The 18,482-nt window shown below is 43.3% G+C and overlaps 1 protein-coding gene across 3 annotated transcripts in view; it reads right to left on the reverse strand.

The window, feature by feature from the left end:
• The window catches only part of WDPCP (WD repeat containing planar cell polarity effector), a 420,756-nt gene that overhangs the window by 42,132 nt on the left and 360,142 nt on the right, over positions 1-18,482 (reverse strand). For all 3 annotated transcript variants that reach the window (XM_073672146.1, XM_073672144.1, XM_073672145.1), the window contains exon 15: positions 7,903-8,023. In XM_073672146.1, the coding sequence (XP_073528247.1) occupies positions 7,903-8,023 (121 nt within the window). The remainder of the gene's footprint in view (positions 1-7,902; positions 8,024-18,482) is intronic.

Here is an 18,482-nt window from a genome sequence, read left to right on the forward strand (position 1 = left end):
GATCGCCATGAGAGGTGCCAGAATTTTTGTAAAAACTCTGGGCGCCGAGGCCAACCCGAATGGTAGGGCCACAAACTGGAAAAGGTCCTGACCTATGGCAAAACGAAGGAAGCGTTGGTGGGCCCTTCCGACGAGAACATGCAAATAAGCGTCGCGAATGTCGATTGACACCAAAAAGTCGTTCTGCGACAGGGCCGCCACAACCGAGCGAAGCGACTCCATGCGGAATTTCCGGGTGCGGACATGCCGATTCAATCTTTTGAGATCCAGAATGGGGCGAAATTTGTCCTCCTTTTTGGGGACCACAAAGAGGTTTGAATAAAACCCTCTTCCCCGGTCCTCCGGCGGAACCGGTACCACCACACCCTTCTGTAGAAGGGAATCGACCTCCTGCCGTAGAGCGGCAACTAGCTCGGGCTCTGACGGAATGCGAGATCGGCAAAACCTGTCCGGGGGTCGAGAAAGAAACTCTATGAAGTAGCCTGCTGACACAACCCGCGTCACCCAGGCGTCCGAAACGCGGGACGCCCAAGTCGATTCGAATTGGAGCAGGCGACCCCCCACTCGAGAGCCCTCGAGTGAAAACCTGGCGTCAGTCCGCCTTAGCGGGCTTTTTGTCAGCTTCCCGCTTGTCTTGACGGAAGCTCTGTTTCCAGGGAGTGCGGGATTTCTGAGAAGCCTTTTTTCCTGAAAAAGAGGGACGACCCGATCCCCAAGAGGGCTCCCCGGACTGAAAGGGCCGCCGACTACTACCGGCACTAGGCCTGCCCGACGCAGAAGCCACAGTTCTTCGCTGTGGTAAGGCCGCTTCTTTTGCCTTGACAATCAGCTCCGTGAGGTCAGATCCAAATAACTGACCACCCTTGTAAGCTAAAGATAGCAAACCTTGCTTGGAAACCGCGTCCCCGGTCCACTGTCTGAGCCACAGTGCTCTTCTGACTGTGACCGCCGAGGATTGCGCCCTGGACAGCAGTGACGCGGTATCCAAACCTGCATCACTGCCATATCGGGCCGCATCCTCCAACAACTTGAAAAGCCCATCTATGCCACGCCGTCCGTAGACGGTCCAACCAGCTTAGGGAAGCTTTACAAGCACACATGGATCCTAGCACAGCTCTGAATCCATGACCCGCGGCCTCGTAGATGGATTTCGCCGCCATCTCCGTTTTTCTGTCCAGCGGATCCTGCAGACTCGCCTTCCCTTTAACAGGCAGTAATGAGGATTTGCTAAGCTGGGATAAAGGGACATCCACTTCAGGAGAAGGAATCCAATCATCAATCAACTCCGTGGAATACGGATACAGTGCCTCAAAAAAGCCGTGTCCCCTGAAAACGTTTATCTGGACACAGGCGTTCCTTCTCCACTGCCCCATTAAGCTCATCCAGAGATGGTAATGCCAAGCGCGACCTATGCGACTCCTGAAACATCCGGGCCGACTTACCAGGACGTCTAGTTACCTCCTCCGGAAACTGTAACGCCTCCCTCATGGCTCCAATAAAAGCCTCTGCACGGCCCAAAAAAGAGGCAGAGTGCCCCTGCCGATCCTCCTTATCCGAATCGGACATCTCCCCATCTGAGCTTGAAGGGGAACCCTCCATAACAGAGATCTCCAAGTCGCTGTGCGGGGAGGGCAGTACCGGCCTGTGGCGCTTCCTGCCATGAGAGGATCTAGCTGACACCCAATAACCTAGAAGGTCAGACAGGCCATCAATAGAACGAGTGAGGGCCTCCATTTTGACCACTGCCCCATCACCGAAACCCCCGACCGCTGCGCTTGACGCCGTCGAGGACTCCTGCGTGTCAGACACGCGAGACTGATCCTGTAGCGGACCTGGGAGACGGTCCGCACCTCCTGGACCCTGATCTGACATGCCCTCACACAGTATATGGCAGGTTAAACCTGTCAGTAAGTAGGACAGTGTGGTTTCTTAAAAGAAAGCTGAAGGGTTAAAGCTCTTAAAGAGAGAGCTACCCCAGCTGACCCCCAATTAAGGGATAACCGCCTAATAAGGGGTTAATGTCGCAGACTCCCCACAACCTCTGTGAAATGAAAAGGATGTGCGAGCCCCAGACAAAAAAAGGAACCTCTATATGAGGTAATAGCTGCAGGACAGCACAGTCTGCCACCTTATTGTGCCTCAGAAAGGTGCCCTGCGCTGAGGGGGTGAGGGGTTAAGCTTCTGCCCTGACAGGCAGAAGCGACTCACCCAGCTGGCCGCGGTGCAGTGTTCCTTCGGTCTGTCGGGAGGAGAGGAGAGTGAGGAGCCCGATGGAAGCCGTTCAGTAATGGCCGCCGCGCTGTGAGGAGAGAGAAGCCGGAAGAGGAGGGGCAGGAGAAAGCGCGCGCTCAGAGCACTTCCTGCCCGCGAAAGACCGGGAAGGCGCGAAGCCACGCCCCCCGCCGGCTTCAAAAAAGCACGCGCGACTCCTCCGCTCTCCGCTCCTGCCCCGCTTCCATGTCCTGCAGGCATCCACCTGCGGACAAAAAAACACAAGTCACCACCTGAATACATGTAGCAGCGGCTGCCGCAGCAGCCGCTGAAGCACTCAAAACACATTAACATGCTGAGTACTCACCCAGCTGAGCGCCACAGGGACCCCCAGGGATTTGTGGCGCTGTGCCCAAGCTTCCCCCCAGGGCGGAGAACGCAGTGACCCCAGATGCGCGGTTTGCGTCCCCGCCAGGGAAGCATCCCTCATCCCCCGGGGCCGGCAGGGTTCTGCAGGGACCTCTCTCAAAGGGTAATGCAGATCCGCCAAGGGAGGGGTGGGGGTCCAGCAGCGCTGAGACCCCTGAGACCTCAAGACCACGGGGGTCCAAGTCTCTGTCCGATAAAAATAAAAAAAAAAAATTTTCTGAGGAGCTGCTTCCAGCAGCGACCATCCTCTGTGACCTCAAATTTTAGACTGGAGAGCTGGAGTAGGAGGAGCCCAAGCTGGAGGGGCCGGACAACACTCTTTTTTAATCTGAGGTGTTCTATCCTATGTGGGCTCCGCCTACCCACTAGTAATGACTGTGTCTCCCTTCCTTCCATCTGCTGCTGAAACTAGTGCAACAGACTGCATTTTTTGAATCCCCTAAACAAAAAAAACAGATCGAAATGGTTATGTGCACAAATGTATGTCAAATGTATACCAATTTGACTTGCATTTTTTCCATTATATTCTTTGTAATTACAAACGTACCAGCTTAAATACATGGTGTAAAATAGGCCTAACAGAAACATATAAAGTGAGGCATCATATTCACCTTAAAGGGGTTGTCTACTACTACGACAACTCCTTTTTAAACTAAGTATTTGGCCCATATAAAATAAAAAACCCATACTCACCTCCCGTGCCATCTCCATTCCAGCGCTCCCGGGGCATTGATGCGGTGGAATGACACATGATGCCTGGCGCCCAATCAGCGATGGCGTCTCTGGCCACCGCCAACAGGCAAACTGAACATGAAGAGGAAGTCCGGGATCAGCTGCAGCCCTGGCTTCCTCTTCATGCTCAGTTAGTGCGAAGGTGGGGATAGCGACGCCAGCGCTGATTGGGTGCCAGGCACATCACTGCCCCGGCACCACAAGTGCCGACACCGCTGGATCGGAGCCAGCAGAGGAGGTGAGAAAAGGTTTTTTTATTTTATTGGGGCCGAACATTTAGTTTAAGAAGTGGTTGTCCTAGTAGTGGACAACCCCTTTAAGGTAACAACAAAAGATGAACACAGGGAAAAAACAGTGAAAAAGTTAAATCCTACATTGTGACTTGCAGGAAATTTCTTTCAAGCATTCTGCATATCTTGAAATACCAATGCCTTCCTTAGAGATGCCACATGTCCTGTTTGTGTGCCAAGTTAAAATGCACTCAAAGACTTTGAGATGAGTAAACAAGGTCATTCTGGGACGGGCCAAGTAATAGATTAAGGTAAAATAATTGTCAAGCTTCTCTGTCAGCAAAGAGTTTGTCTTGGCGCAAGGAACCTCCAACTATACATAAGACGTTTGATGAAGCCTGTGTGTCAGATGCCTCTTTTGTCCTCGGTACCTTAAGTAAAGGGATATTGGTGTATATTTGTATAGGCAGATATCTAACTGTACTGTTTGTGTGTGCAAATAATAATGCAATATAATATTCCGTCTTAAAGATCTTCAACGTTCTAGACCTCAACGCTGGCAAAACAGTAGCAAGGAAATCTAATACTTTCTGCAAGTCTAATTCCTCATCTAAGTCCTAATGAAGTTTTCTTTTATCGTTACATCAATAGTTAAACTACAGCGAAATTAAAGTGAATTTCTCAGAATTAGAAGCAGCTCGTATAAGTGTCTAGGACGTTATAATGACTGTAGTTTTTTCAGAAAAAAACGTAGAGAAAAAACATAATTATTAGAGGGAATAGGTCAGTAGAATGAACCCTCCTTAGACGTCTACATAAGCATTTAGGTCATAGAAATTAAATTAAAATGATACCTTGATAACTGCAATCCAATGTCTTATCCCAGAGAAATTCAAGTTTTTCTTAATATGTAAATGAGCTATTAAGATCTATGGGTGGGACATAGATCTCCATGAGAATCTAACGCCAAAGCTTATTTTAAATGAAAGGGGTATGTTACCAGTATGAGACATGTAGATCAGGAGAGCAGACTGTCAGTCATTACATGTCTCACACTAGTAACACCTCTTCCCATATAAAATAAGCTCTGAGGGCAGATTCCCAGGGAGATCTATGTCCGGCCCATAGATCTTAACAGCTCATTTACATTTAAGAAAAAGGCGTATTTCTCTGAAATAAGACATCGGATCACAGATATCAAGGTATCATTTTATTCAGCTTCCTATAACCGGCGTGCCCATATAGATGGCTTAGAAGGGCTGATCATCCTACTGACAGATTTCCTACAAAGAGTAAAAGATCCTGAGCACAAATTTGTGTCAATGGGATGGGGTGACTCTCTGGACTTCGAGGATGAGCTTCCGGTCAAGAGGATCAGTGAATCCCATCAGATGTGGTCAAAAAGTCTTTGCCATTTTTTTTTTATTGTCAAAGACTTTCTTGCTTAAGCATATATGATCTAAATATACAATGCTATATGGAGGTTGTTTAAATGGCCAAAAAGAAAAGATTTAAAGGGATGTTCCCAGCATAGATATTTATGGCTGACCCCTGCCTCATGGTGAGAGAACCACTGGCTCATCATTCTTACATGTCTATCTCTGCAACTCCTCCAGAGGTGAATGGAGAAGGTACCATTAATTCATCTTACAAGACTCAGCAGAATTTAAAGAGGTTCTTGAGAGATCATGCTCTGTGTATTTAAACTTTGGTTGGCACTCTTATGACGGTAATGCGTGACCATAACGTGCAAATAACTTCACATCTAAATATCCATCTTTTGCTGTGGAAATCAACCACAGCGGCGGCCCAAGGTTTGGCTGGTGAAACAATTGAAATAGAAAAAGTTTCAGATGTTCTGATCTTGTATATATGGCCAAAATATCACACTGTCTTCTCACGATATGTGCTCATTTTGATCAGTACACCGTGCAGACAAAAGTATTATTTCTGCCAGTCATGAGTAGGTGGTTGCTTTGTACAGGTTACTTCATGTAACAAGCATTATATAAAAAGAAGAAAAACAAATAAAAAAGGGAAAAAAAAAACATCTTGACAGACAAAATGGTTTGTTCTACAATTCTTAGAAACAATGCAGGTAGATACTTGCAATGACAATAACACTGACTCGGCGAAGCGTCCCTATCCAGACGTCTTAATTTGATGCATTGAAATTGGTTCAATTATGCTGTATGGCGAGAATAATAACACGGGTTGTACAGGTGATGTATGGGCGACTGATATTACCCTAGGTATATATTCTGTGCTTTCGGATGTCTCCGTTTTGCATACACTTGGAAGGTATACAACTTAAAAATTCAGATAGATATAGAGAATAAAGTCCCCAATGTCACAAAAGAATATGGTCCATCATACCCTCCAAAGAGCAAAAACACTAAAAAGTAAAAAGATATTTTATGCCTATACATCTTTACTATTCATTTTAATGATTTCCTGAGAGCAAAGTTAAAGGTGACCAATAAATCTGAATGTGCCCCAGCATGAACCTGTCCTTTAATACAAAACTTACAGAAAAGCATGACCTTTATGCCTTCATCCCTCACAATCAGTTCAAATAGCATTTGGTGCATATACAGGTCTAATATTTCTAGGAAATGTCCCGATCTTCATGCTCTTTAACTTGCCATCCTCTCTTTTAAGTGAGCAGTACATCTTTATCAACATTCTGCCAGCACTACTGGTTCCTTAACTTTTCCTTCTCACTTCCCAGCATGCATTGCTCCTGACATTTTCCAAATTATTTTCCTGCCCCAAACTGAAAGTCCACTGTTATGACTGTATGCAGACATGAGAGCAGGAGCAAAGCAATAAAGCCACCTCTCCACGTCTGTAATCTGTAAATGTATTTTAAAAAAATATATATTTTTTTCATATCACTGTCTATATTATAAAAATAAATAGATAAGTTCTGCAATTTTCACATTGGCATCTAGGCCTTATTAGACTATTTCCTGTCTGCCACATGGACATCAGCAACACTAAACTGACTCAGACCCAACCGAATTGTATTAAAGTATATAATATTGCTCTTCATTGTGAAGGGACGGGGAGAAGGTGAGCGGTAACATCACCCAATGTGAATGAATGCTGGATACTGCGGCCTACTGGGTATAGAGGTGTTATCTGACATTGTAATCCCATCTGTAATGATAAGGAGACTGTTGGAAAGCCTTCATTAAAGAAAAGGAAGTATGAGTTTAGTTTATAAGTAGTATAAGAACTAATGGCCACTGTGAACAGTGAACATTGCAAGGTTTATGTTTGTTTGTTTGTTTTTTTTCCAAATATATTAGAGATGTCAAACTCAAATACACAGAGGGCCAAAATGAAAAGCTTGGTCAAAGTCACGGGCCAACCTTGGTATTTATTAAAAAATGTCTAAAATTGAGGAAGTTTTTCCTTATCAAATACAGTATAATGGCCCCACATAGTCCTCCATACAGAATAATGGGCCCCACATAGTCCTCCATACAGTATAATGGGCCCCACATAGTCCTCCATACAGAATAATGGGCCCCACATAGTCCTCCATACAGTATAATGGGCCCCACATAGTCCTCCATACAGAATAATGGGCCCCACACAGTCCTCCATACAGTATAATGGCCCCACATAGTCCTCCATACAGAATAATGGGCCCCACACAGTCCTCCATACAGAATAATGGGCCCCACATAGTCCTCCATACAGAATAATGGGCCCCACATAGTCCTTCATACAGAATAATGGGCCCCACACATAGTCCTCCATATAGAATAATGGGCCCCACATAGTCCTCCATACAGAATAATGGGCCCCACATAGTGCTCCATACAGAAATATGGCCCCATGGCGTTGCGGGCCGAATATACTCACACTGAGAGACAGATTTGGCCCACGGGATAGAGTTTGACGCACCTCTGATTAATGAATGTCAGCATGTCTATGTGTGACTCAACTGTATAACCAATGCAGAGGACTAAATGTACATAACGAAAGCATAGGAAAAAGAAAAAAGCCCAGGTTTGTGCAATATCAAAGTACAATTACATAGTGTTGCCCTCCATAAACTCACAACATACACCCTACAATCATCACAATCTTTACTTTCTCTGTGAATGCGGTTCGGGAGGGCTGAAAGGTCGGCTTTTTTACTCATTGTCACATGGTTTGGAGACCTGTGTATTTTTTCCCTTGTTGTAATCTTGTTGCTAATTAACTCCGTTATTATGTACGGGTAAAATAATTACAAAATGTCCAACAATTCTAAGTACCGAACAGACAAAGACACAACTCTTACCTGCGGCCTGTGATGTTTCTCACAGAGGAGACCCTTTCTGAACACCTCTCATCTGGACTCAAAGAGAGATCAACAAAAGCTTCGCTCACAGCATCCAGTCTATCAGCTGTCACATAAGACTCTGAACGGAGAGAAAAGCAACAATTTCACTTAAGAACATAAGGGAATAACCATTAAATAAATCACATTAATAAATTCCTATTGAAAAGAACACATAACACCCTTCTTACCTTTACTATTTTTCGCTTTCTTTTCTCCTCTCACCTTCTAGCTTCTTTTCCTTCCCAATTTATCCACCCCAGGGTTTCCCTTTCCTCTCCTTTACGGTCTTTTTGTTTTTCAGTAATTCTATCTTGTGTTCGTCAGTCCCTGTTAATGATGTATTAACATCTATAGCCTGAGGGTTGGGGGCTAACAATTCTATGTCCATAATTAATTACTTGCATAATGAATCCTTAAGTAATGACTCAGAATTTTTTTTAACTCTATCATTCTCAATTGTTCCACAGACACCGATAGTATAACTATTTTTTTTGCAATGTTTGCATTTTGCACTTGCCTGAAAGTGGTGGTCCTATATCTAAAAAGCCCTTTATAAATATCTATCTTTAAGCCATAACCACTTTTTTTAATTTTTTTTTGTTATAAAATTCCCTTACATTATCCCCATACAGCTATTCTCTATATTTGTAATCTTTTGCTTTACTTCTCGTGACGTTTCATTTCATGGGAGTCTCAAATGGGACGTCAGGATTCAGAAATCTGCAGTCACATTGACTGACTGCAGCTTTTATTGCAAGATATCTCTTCTGCCACGCTGAATGTACTTGATCACACAAATCATATCATCAAGATCCGCTGCTGGCAGCTCCCTTTGCGACTGTCTACTAATGACGTGTTAGATGTGCTCGATGAGACACAAGACCGGAAAAGCGGCATACCATGATGGCATGTTTAGGCCATGTAAGCTGCTCACAGTAGCATGAGGAACATGTCTGGTGTTAAGGTGTGGAATAACCTCAATGTTAGCAGTACACGGCTTGAAAGTGCATGCATTTCGGTGTGCGCCACTCATACTTGATAGTGAAATTATTGAGATGCTTAAAACGTTTCCATCATTTGCATATCATTAACTAGTCCATCGATCGTGTTATTTTCTTAACTCCACAGCTTGCCCTTCTTGTTACTGCAATTTCAATGTTGAGGAGTGTATCTGTATGTGACATTTATTTAAAAAAAAATTAATTTATCCACTTACTTTTAATGCTGATGCACTACATTTTATCTCATAATTTTAATTGAATTTTACAATAAAAAAGTCATACAATTCCATAAACTAAGGTTAAAGTAATCCAAATTCTTAACCCCTTCAAAGATTGCATGTCATCAAACTATGAGTTGTTCCCACTATATACAAATTATTTCATTAATTATTCACCTTTATCAAAATTCCAGAGGGTCAGAGTTTTCCATAAGACTTTAAATAGCTTGTAAAATTCCAGAAAGTATTATCATGGCTTTGGAAGCTTCTGACATCATTTGATGTAATTGGAGGTGTACATATGGCAGTATTTTAAGGACTACCTTAAAGGTCCACTTGCCTTTTTGTTTGACAACATGGGAAAATCAAAACAAAACAGCCAAAATGTCAGAAAATGAATTGTGGACCGCCACAAGTCTAGGATATTCTTGAGAGCAATTTATAAATACCTGGAGGTACCATGTTCAACTGTTCATAATGTAATCTGCAAAGTTTTAAGCTTATGGTAATAAACAGCTATCATAGTGTTCAGAAAGGGGACGCGTTTAGTCTCCTAAAGCTGAACGTACTTCGGTACAATGTCTTGCCAAATTAATGTGCAGCAGGTTAAGACAGACAAATATTAAAATTAGAGCCCTCCCGGCCACATCTTCTGCAACGGGATATAGGTACTGATAAATTCGTTTTATACTTTCATAGTTTTTAAGATTGAAGGTGAACTTAAAGGGGTTTTCCCAAGAACAAAGTTAATTTTAATCAATAGATCTTGGAATAATAATAATTTCCACAATTGGATGTGTTTAAATAAAATGTTCCTGTGCTGAGATAATCTTATATATGTGCCCCTGTTGTGTACTGTGTAATGGCTGTGTCTGACCGTACAGGAACATGGTCTGATCATACCACAGCTCCTGGGCAGGGAGGACGCAAAAGAGTATACAGACAGGACAGCCGGGGATCACAGCTGATTCTTTCTGAAGTAAAACATTACTTAAAAACAAGCAGTGAAATGTTTTTCCTCACATAAACAATCAGCTGTGATCCCCTGCTGTAATGTCTGTATACTCTTTTGCGTCCTCCCTGCCCAGGAGATGTGGTATCATCAGACCATGTTCCTGTACGGTCAGACACAGCCATTACACAGCACACAGCAGGGGCACATTTATAAGATTATCTCAGCACAGGAACATTTTATTAACACATCCAATTGTGGAACTTATTTTTTATTCCAAAATTTATTGATTAAAATGTACTTTGCTTGTGGGAAAACCACTTTAAGTGCATTGAGTTGATTTGTCCAAAGTAGGGGAGAGTGAAGACCGCGCTGATTGGTCAGGGGGATCACGTGACATTGTTATCCCTGAGAGAGCCAGTCTCGACACTGCAGGAACGGCGCCAGCACCGGAGGCGAGTATAGGTGTCATTATTTTACGAGGGGGAAACAGAAGTATTCAGAAGGAGTTGTCTGACTAGTGGACAACCCCTTTAAAGCAATACAAGCATTATCCCTTGACAGACTTGGGACTGCTCCAAATGCCCAATGTTGCTTGCTTAACAACAATGGCACCAATTCATCAAAGCAAAATTGGCAGAATTCTCCTGTAAATTGCTTTGAAAAGTCGCAAACTTTTTGCGCAACTCAGAGTTTTGACAACAGTTTCTCCCGGCTCTATGAGCTGTGGCGCTCCCTACGCCAGTCAGGGACAGGAGTAAGATTTCTGGCAAAGTGTACGCTACTTGTCAAATGCTCCTGATTCATTAATTGGCTTTTAATGAATCAGGAGTGTAACTCCAGCATGCTCCGTCATCAAGAGGTGTGAAAATCGCCAGTCTTGATGAATCGGTGCCAATGTGTTTTACAGATTAAAAGACTGGACCAGGAACTAGATTAACGTTCCAATGCGGGAAGTGTCCTCCAATTCAGACAGACCTTTATATCCACAGGGGTAAGGGTTTTTAAATACAAGTAATAAAACTAAAGTAACATCTCTCATACAGACACCCCATCTAGTAATGATCGATGTAAAACAAAAAACAAAAACAATTAACTGAACACTATATTAATACTCTAATAAAATACATTGTCCTGAAATAACCTAAAGAATTTTGTCAATTAACATAAATGCATGTACATAATTTAATGACAATAAAGTTTGTCTTACCGGGAAAACCTGAGAAGCTTGTATTAAGACAAATGTCAAATTGTGCTATGCAAGTGCAGCAAGTGTGTAGATTTTCTCCAATATTATTATAACTATGTTAAGAATAAAATAGATAATTAAAAAAGCACAATCAGTTAAAAGGGTTCTTCACCTTTTGGGACAGTTTATTTTTCTTACTTAAATGCATGCAATAAAATAATAAAAATCTTTTTAACAATTGGGTTTCATTAAAACTTTTGCACCGTTTGCCTCCTATAGCGGCTTTATTAAACTGTGTTTTACCGGCTGCAGAATGGGTTACCGGGGTTGGACACATTATCTTTATTTTATCAGATGTGTTGGGGACATGATTTTTTGGCATTTACCATTAGGGTATGTGCCCACAGTCAGGAGCCGCTGCGGGTTTGAAGCTGTGTATTATAAAGCATCAAACCCGCAACGACCAGGTGTTACAGCATAGTGGATGGGATTTCTAGAAATCCTACGTCCACTATGCGTCTGCGGCTCATTCGTGGAAACTGACATGCGGCGAGTCTTTCCAGACCACATGCGGGCTTTCCTCATAGACCTAATTTCTATGAGGAAAGTCCGCAGGTGGCTATTCTGCCGTGTCAGTGCCACAGGCGGCTCCGGACAGTGTGCACATACCCTTATACAGGTACAGTGGGTATGGAAAGTACTCAGACTACTTTACATTTTTCACTCTATGTTTCATTGCAGCCATTTGGTAAATTCTAAAAAGTTCCAGAGATGGAGTATGGACATGGGAGAAAGTTCCACAACGTCAACTATCACTGCAGCCCTCCACCAGTCGGGCCTTTATGGCAGAGTGGCCCGACGGAAGCCTCTCCTCAGTGCAAGACATATGAAAGCCCGCATAGAGTTTGCTCAAAAACACATGAAGGACTCCCAGACTATGAGAAATAAGATTCTCTGGTCTGATGAGACGAAGATAGAATTATCACCAAAAAGTTCTAAGTGAGAAAACCAGGCACTGCTCAACACCTGCCCAATACAATCCCAACAGTGAAACATGGTGGTGGCAGCATAATGCTATGGAGGTGTTTTTCAGCTGCAGGGACAGGACGACTGGTTGCAATTGAAGGAAACATGAATGCGGCCAAGTACAGATATATCCTGGATGAAAACCTCCAGAGTGCTCTGGACCTCAGATTTGGCTGAAGGTTCACCTTCCAACAAGACAATGACCCTAAGCACACAGCTAAAATAACAAAGGAGTGGCTTCAGAACAACTCTGTGACCATTCTTGACTGGCCCAGGCAGAGCCCTGACCTAAACCCAATTGAGCATCTCTGGAGAGACCTGAAAATGGCTGTCCACCAACGTTCACCATCCAACCTGACGGAACTGGAGAGGATCTGCAACGAAGAATGGCAGAGGATCCCCAAATCCAGGTGTGAAAAACTTGTTGCATCATTCCCAAGAAGACTCATGGCTGTACTAGCTCAAAAGGGTGCTTCTACTCAATACTGAGCAAAAGGTCTGAATTCTTATGACCATGTGATATTTCACTTTTTCTTTTTTAATAAATTTGCAAAAATTTCTACATTTCTGTTTTTTTTTCAGTGAAGATCAGGAGCAGAGTGTACTTTAATGAGAAAAAAAATGAACTTTTTAGAATTTACCAAATGGCTGCAATGAAACAAAAAGTGAAAACTTTAAAGGGGTCTGAATACTTTCCATACCCACTGTATGACAGCTTCTCCTCCTCCTCTTGTTAGCGCAGGTTTCCTCATAAACTGCACAGATCTCCAGCCCATATACAGTGGTGGCCAAAAGTATTGGCACCCCTGCAATTCTGTCAGATAATACTCAGTTTCTTCCTGAAAATGATTGCAATCACAAATTCTTTGGCATTATTATCTTCATTTAATTTGCTTGCAAGGAAAAAACACAAAAGAGAATGAAGCAAAAATCAAATCATTGATCATTTCACACAAAACTACAAAAATGGGCCAGACAAAAGTATTGGCACCCTCAGCCTAATACTTGGTTGCAAAACCTTTAGCCAAAATAACTGCGAACAACCGCTTCCGGTAACCATCAATGAGTTTCTTACAATGCTCTGCTGGAATTGTACACCACTCTTCTTTGGCAAACTGCTCCAGGTCCCTGATATTTGAAGGGTGCCTTCTCCAAACTGCCATTTTGAGATCTCTCCACAGGTGTTCTATGGGATTCAGGTCTGGACTCATTGCTGGCCACCTTAGAAGTCTCCAGTGCTTTCTCTCAAACCATTTTATAGTGCTTTTGGGAGTGTGTTTTGGGTCATTGTCCTGCTGGAAGACCCATGACCTTTGAGGGAGACCCAGCTTTCTCACACTGGGCCCTACATTATGCTGCAAAATTTGTTGGCAGTCTTCAGACTTCATAATGCCATGCACACGGTCAAGCAGTCCAGTGCCAGAGGCAGCAAAGCAACCCCAAAACATCAGGGAACCTCCGCCATGTTTGACTTTAGGGACCGTGTTCTTTTTTTTGAATGCCTCTTTTCTTTTTCTGTACACTCTATGTTGTTGCTTTTTGCCAAAAAGCTCTACTTTTGTCTCATCTGACCAGAGAACATTCTTCCAAAGCGTTTTAGGCTTTCTCAGGTAAGTTTTGGCAAACTCCAGCCTGGCTTTTTTATGTCTCGGGGTAAGAAGTAGGGTCTTCCTGGGTATCCTACCATACAGTCCCTTTTCATTCAGACGCCGACGGATAGTACGGGTTGACTCTGTTGTACCCTCGGACTGCAGGGCAGCTTGAACTTGCTTGGATGTTAGTCGAGGTTCTTTATCCACCATCCTCATAATCTTGCGTTGAAATCTCTCGTCAATTTTTCTTTTCCGTCCACATCTAGGGAGGTTAGCCACAGTGCCATGGGCTTTAAACTTCTTGAGGACACTGCGCACGGAAGACACAGGAACATTCAGGTCTTTGGAGATGGACTTGTAGCCTTGAGATTGCTCATGCTTCCTCACAATTTCGTTTCTCAAGTCCTCAGACAGTTCTTTGGTCTTCTTTCTTTTCTCCATGCTCAATGTGGTACACACAAGGACACAGGACAGAGGTTGAGTCAACTTTAATCCATGTTAACTGGCTGCAAGTGTGATTTAGTTATTGCCAACACCTGTTAGGTGCCACAGGTAAGTTACAGGTGCTGTTAATTACAGGAATTAGAGAAGCATCACATGATTTTTCAAACAGTGCCAATACTTTTGTCCACCCCCTTTTTTAGGTTTGGTGTGGAATTGTATGCATTTTGTGTTTTTTCATTGAAGACAAATTAAATGAAGATAATAATACCAAAGAATTTGTGATTGCAATCATTTTCAGGAAGAAACTGAGTATTATCTGACAGAATTGAAGGGGTGCCAATACTTTTGGCCACCACTGTAATAACTGCTGGTGGAGGAGCAGTGACCAGACCCATCCATCAGCCTCCTCCAATAGAAAACCTCACATGGGAAAACTGCTTTTCTATTCCACCAGCCCCCATGACTTAAACAGGAATGTTGTGGGTGGAATAAAGTTAATTTTCTTCCCGCAGAGGTCGGCTAAGTGCGGGCGCCAAGCAGCATAATAATGTTATTAACCTGCAAATTAACCTCATCTGCAGCGTTTTTTGGTAACAGATTCCTGGTCCAGGCGTTACCAACAAGAAACCAACAAACTCCTGAAGTAGCAGCATCAGGAGCAGATGGCAAAAACTGTCCGGGCCAGGGAGACGGCACCTCTTGCCAGCCAAGGTGAAAGTAGCCATGTGAGGCAAACAGTATGGGAGGCCCCGCACAAAAACTACACTGGAGGATGACATTGAGGCTTTCCTGTCTTTGAAAGGGTGGCAGACAGGGAGAAACTGCCCCCAGAGCAATGGACGGAGGTCCTAGCTCCATACCTCACTGGGAAAAGGCAGAAAGTGTACTACGACCTTGCCCTACAGGATGCCAAACAGTACAACAAGCTGACGGCGGATATTCTGATAGATTTGGGTGTAACCCACTCCATCAAGATGCAAAAAGTGCACCTCTGGCGCTACCAAAGGGACAAGGCTCCCTGGTCCCAGATGTTTGATCTGTTACACCTGATCCAGAAATGGCTGCAGCCGGAGACCTGCTCTCAGGCACAAATGGTGGAAAGAGTGGTAGTAGACAGATTTATACAATCACTACTTAAATCGGTCCAAAATTGGGTTGCCCAGAGAAATACCCAGAACACATAAATGACCTAATGAACTTGGTGGAAAGATACTTGGCTATGGAGAACTCCATGAGCAGTCAAGGGAGCCTGAGGTCACCTTTCAGGGATACCCAAAAGAAGGGGCCCAAGATCACCTCTGAGGGGCGCTCAAAGTCTCAGGAGGGGTGAGAGCTAGGTTGAAGGGGTATATCTCATAACATTATCTGTTGGAGGAGTCGTGCCCCGGGGCACATATCAGCCAATAGTCCCCTGACCTCTGAGCCAATGGACTACAGCATAGGCCAGCGCTACACCTGCTTTGCTTACCCTGCCTGCAGTGCTGTGCAACCATTAAAAAACAAACGTCCCATTGTTTTGATACAAGAATCCAGTGCCTGTGCGAACACTACCTACTGTCTACCTGAGAATGTGAAACCCTATAATATATACTGTATATAATATATATTAGTTAATTGCCTTAACAGCAGTTCTTCAATAAATACTGATTATTGAAATCACTCTTGCTACAAAGTCTACCAACTCAGTACCGAAATGTGGAGACCACAGGGATTTTAATTTCGCAATAATCGGTCCATGGATGGCAGTAGTTTTATGAGATACTTTTCCAGCCACTGTATAGATAAAATAAAGGTTTCCCTAAAGATGGTCATGCACTCAGACTCTGGACACAAACACTAGATGGTTGGCCTTTCTCACCAAAACCAGTAGGTTCATCCGACATTCATCTAATGATGTATGGTCATTTTGTTGACTTTTTCACAAGATGTCGATATGGAATTTGACTTCCCCTCAATCCTGCAGAGAGATCATTATCATTTTTGCTAAAAACCTATTCCAAAAATATATATCTTTTTGAAGACTGCACAAAGTGTATCTACACTAAATTGTGTAAAATAAGGGCAACTCGTTAAATGGTAGACAAGGAGCTTTCAAAGGTGCACATTTTTGGGAGGAATTATTTCACTCTAATAATAGTGGTCTTTTTCTATTACTACTGAAAATCTTCCATAATGGAACAGTCAACACCCACTATTGTTTAATTCCAGAATTTGTGTGAGCAAAGGCACAATTGTGTTATTGGTCGAATTATTTCCAATTGTCAGGGAGGGGTTCTTATTCATTCGCTTTGAGGTCTAATATTTAAACTAATATGGGCCTTACTGCATTGCTCCAAAATGATGTCATTCTTGGCAATAACAGGATCCTAGTGGAAATAAATGCACTCAGGTAAGTGTTCTTGGGGAGCCAGTACATTAGTCAGAAGAGACTCTGAACAAGCGGGTCCCTTTGAAGTGACATCGCTGCACCTATTGACATTTCTAAAAAGTTCTTCCCAGCATCAAAGTGGATCAATTTCAATGACATGTTTGAAGCACTAAATCTGGGTAATTGGTGCTGATTAATCTGACAACTTTAAACACTTTCATGAGTCACCATTCATTTGCAAATACAGAAAGCTAACTCTTTCTAAGGATAAAGTCATAGCATACTGTATATACACGATTCTAGAAAGTATTGTTTTATGCACTATAGTGGCTGCCTCTAGATTTGTGACGCCACTGCCCAAAAAGCAAAGCCTACATCAAATGGTAGGGCTCCATCTATGTGGTGGGACAATACAACACAGAATATACGGTTGTAGGCTCCAACAGCACAGTGTTTATATGACATAGGTGTAAGGACTCTGACTACATATATTAAAGGTCCAGGGAAAGTGTCTGGATTGCTTTAAAGGGAACCTGTCACCTGAAAAAACGCTATTAACCTGCAGATATGGGGTTAATCTGCAGCTTAATAACGTTCTGATCCTGCTCGTCGTCGGCACTAAGAGCCCCGCTGCTGGGAGGAAATAAACTTTCTTCCCCCCAGCAGTGTTCCGGTTTCAGTCACGGGGGCGGCTTTGGCACGGTTCAGTCACCGCTCTATGTATAGAGAGTGACAGCTGTAACTGCGCCCCCCACTGACTGACAGCCGGCCCTAATGCTGAGCTGCTGTCAGTCAGTGCCAGGGGGAGTGGTTACAGCTGTCACTATCTATACAATGAGTGGTAACTGAACCTGTGCTGGTGCCGCCCCTTTGACTGAAACCGGAAATGCTTCCAGGAGGAAGAAACTTAATTTCCTCCCGGCAACAGGGGTCTAAGTGCGGACGCTGGGCAGGTTCAGAAAGCTATTAACCAGCAGATTAACTCTGTGTCTGCAGGTTAATAGCATTTTTTCAGGTGACAGGTTCCCTTTAAAAAAAAGAGTAGCATGTGGCACTATCTTAGACAGTACAAAGCTGAACACCATAACAGAAACCAAACAGACCACACTACAGTCTATTGGGTCCGTTAGATGCCACCAGTTTGGGTCATGTGATGGATCTGGCACTGTTGTTAATTTCATTCTTTCACTCCAATGTCTGGGAAAAAACAATGGAAGTAAGAATAAATGATGGAAATTAATGTACTGCCGACTACACTCATCCTGCTTCTTTCAATTCACTTCTATTTGCAAGTATGCAAATCACAGCCATACAGTCATGTGACCACCAACTAGCACAGGGAAGAGTGAGGAAGCCTGGACAACCCCTTTAAGGGTCTGGTCACATGTCTAGTAGTTATTTCTATTTTTGGATCTATTTTGGGATCACAAAAACATCATTCAAATTTTCCAGTACAGGATGTATTAATTGGCAGGAGAATGGAGGTGTTATATAAAATGTCTTCCGTTTGTCTCCTTCCCAGCTGCAATCTGTTTTTTTTTTTAATTACGTAAAACACATAGCTTGCACAACTTTTTTGTCTGGGCAAAAAAAAACGGATAGCAACTGGATCTGTGGAGAACAGGTCATAACGGATGGTCATCCTGAATGTACCGTAATCTGTTAACAGATCCATTTTTTAGCACTCTATGCCCAGAAAACTAGAGGTGTTCAAAATGGAAACCAAATTGTCCATTTGTAAAGGATCC

Source organism: Phyllobates terribilis, unplaced genomic scaffold, assembly GCF_046119375.1.
Source record: "Phyllobates terribilis strain yellow unplaced genomic scaffold, ASM4611937v1 Scaffold_3__8_contigs__length_932513732, whole genome shotgun sequence".
NCBI lineage: Eukaryota > Metazoa > Chordata > Amphibia > Anura > Dendrobatidae > Phyllobates > Phyllobates terribilis.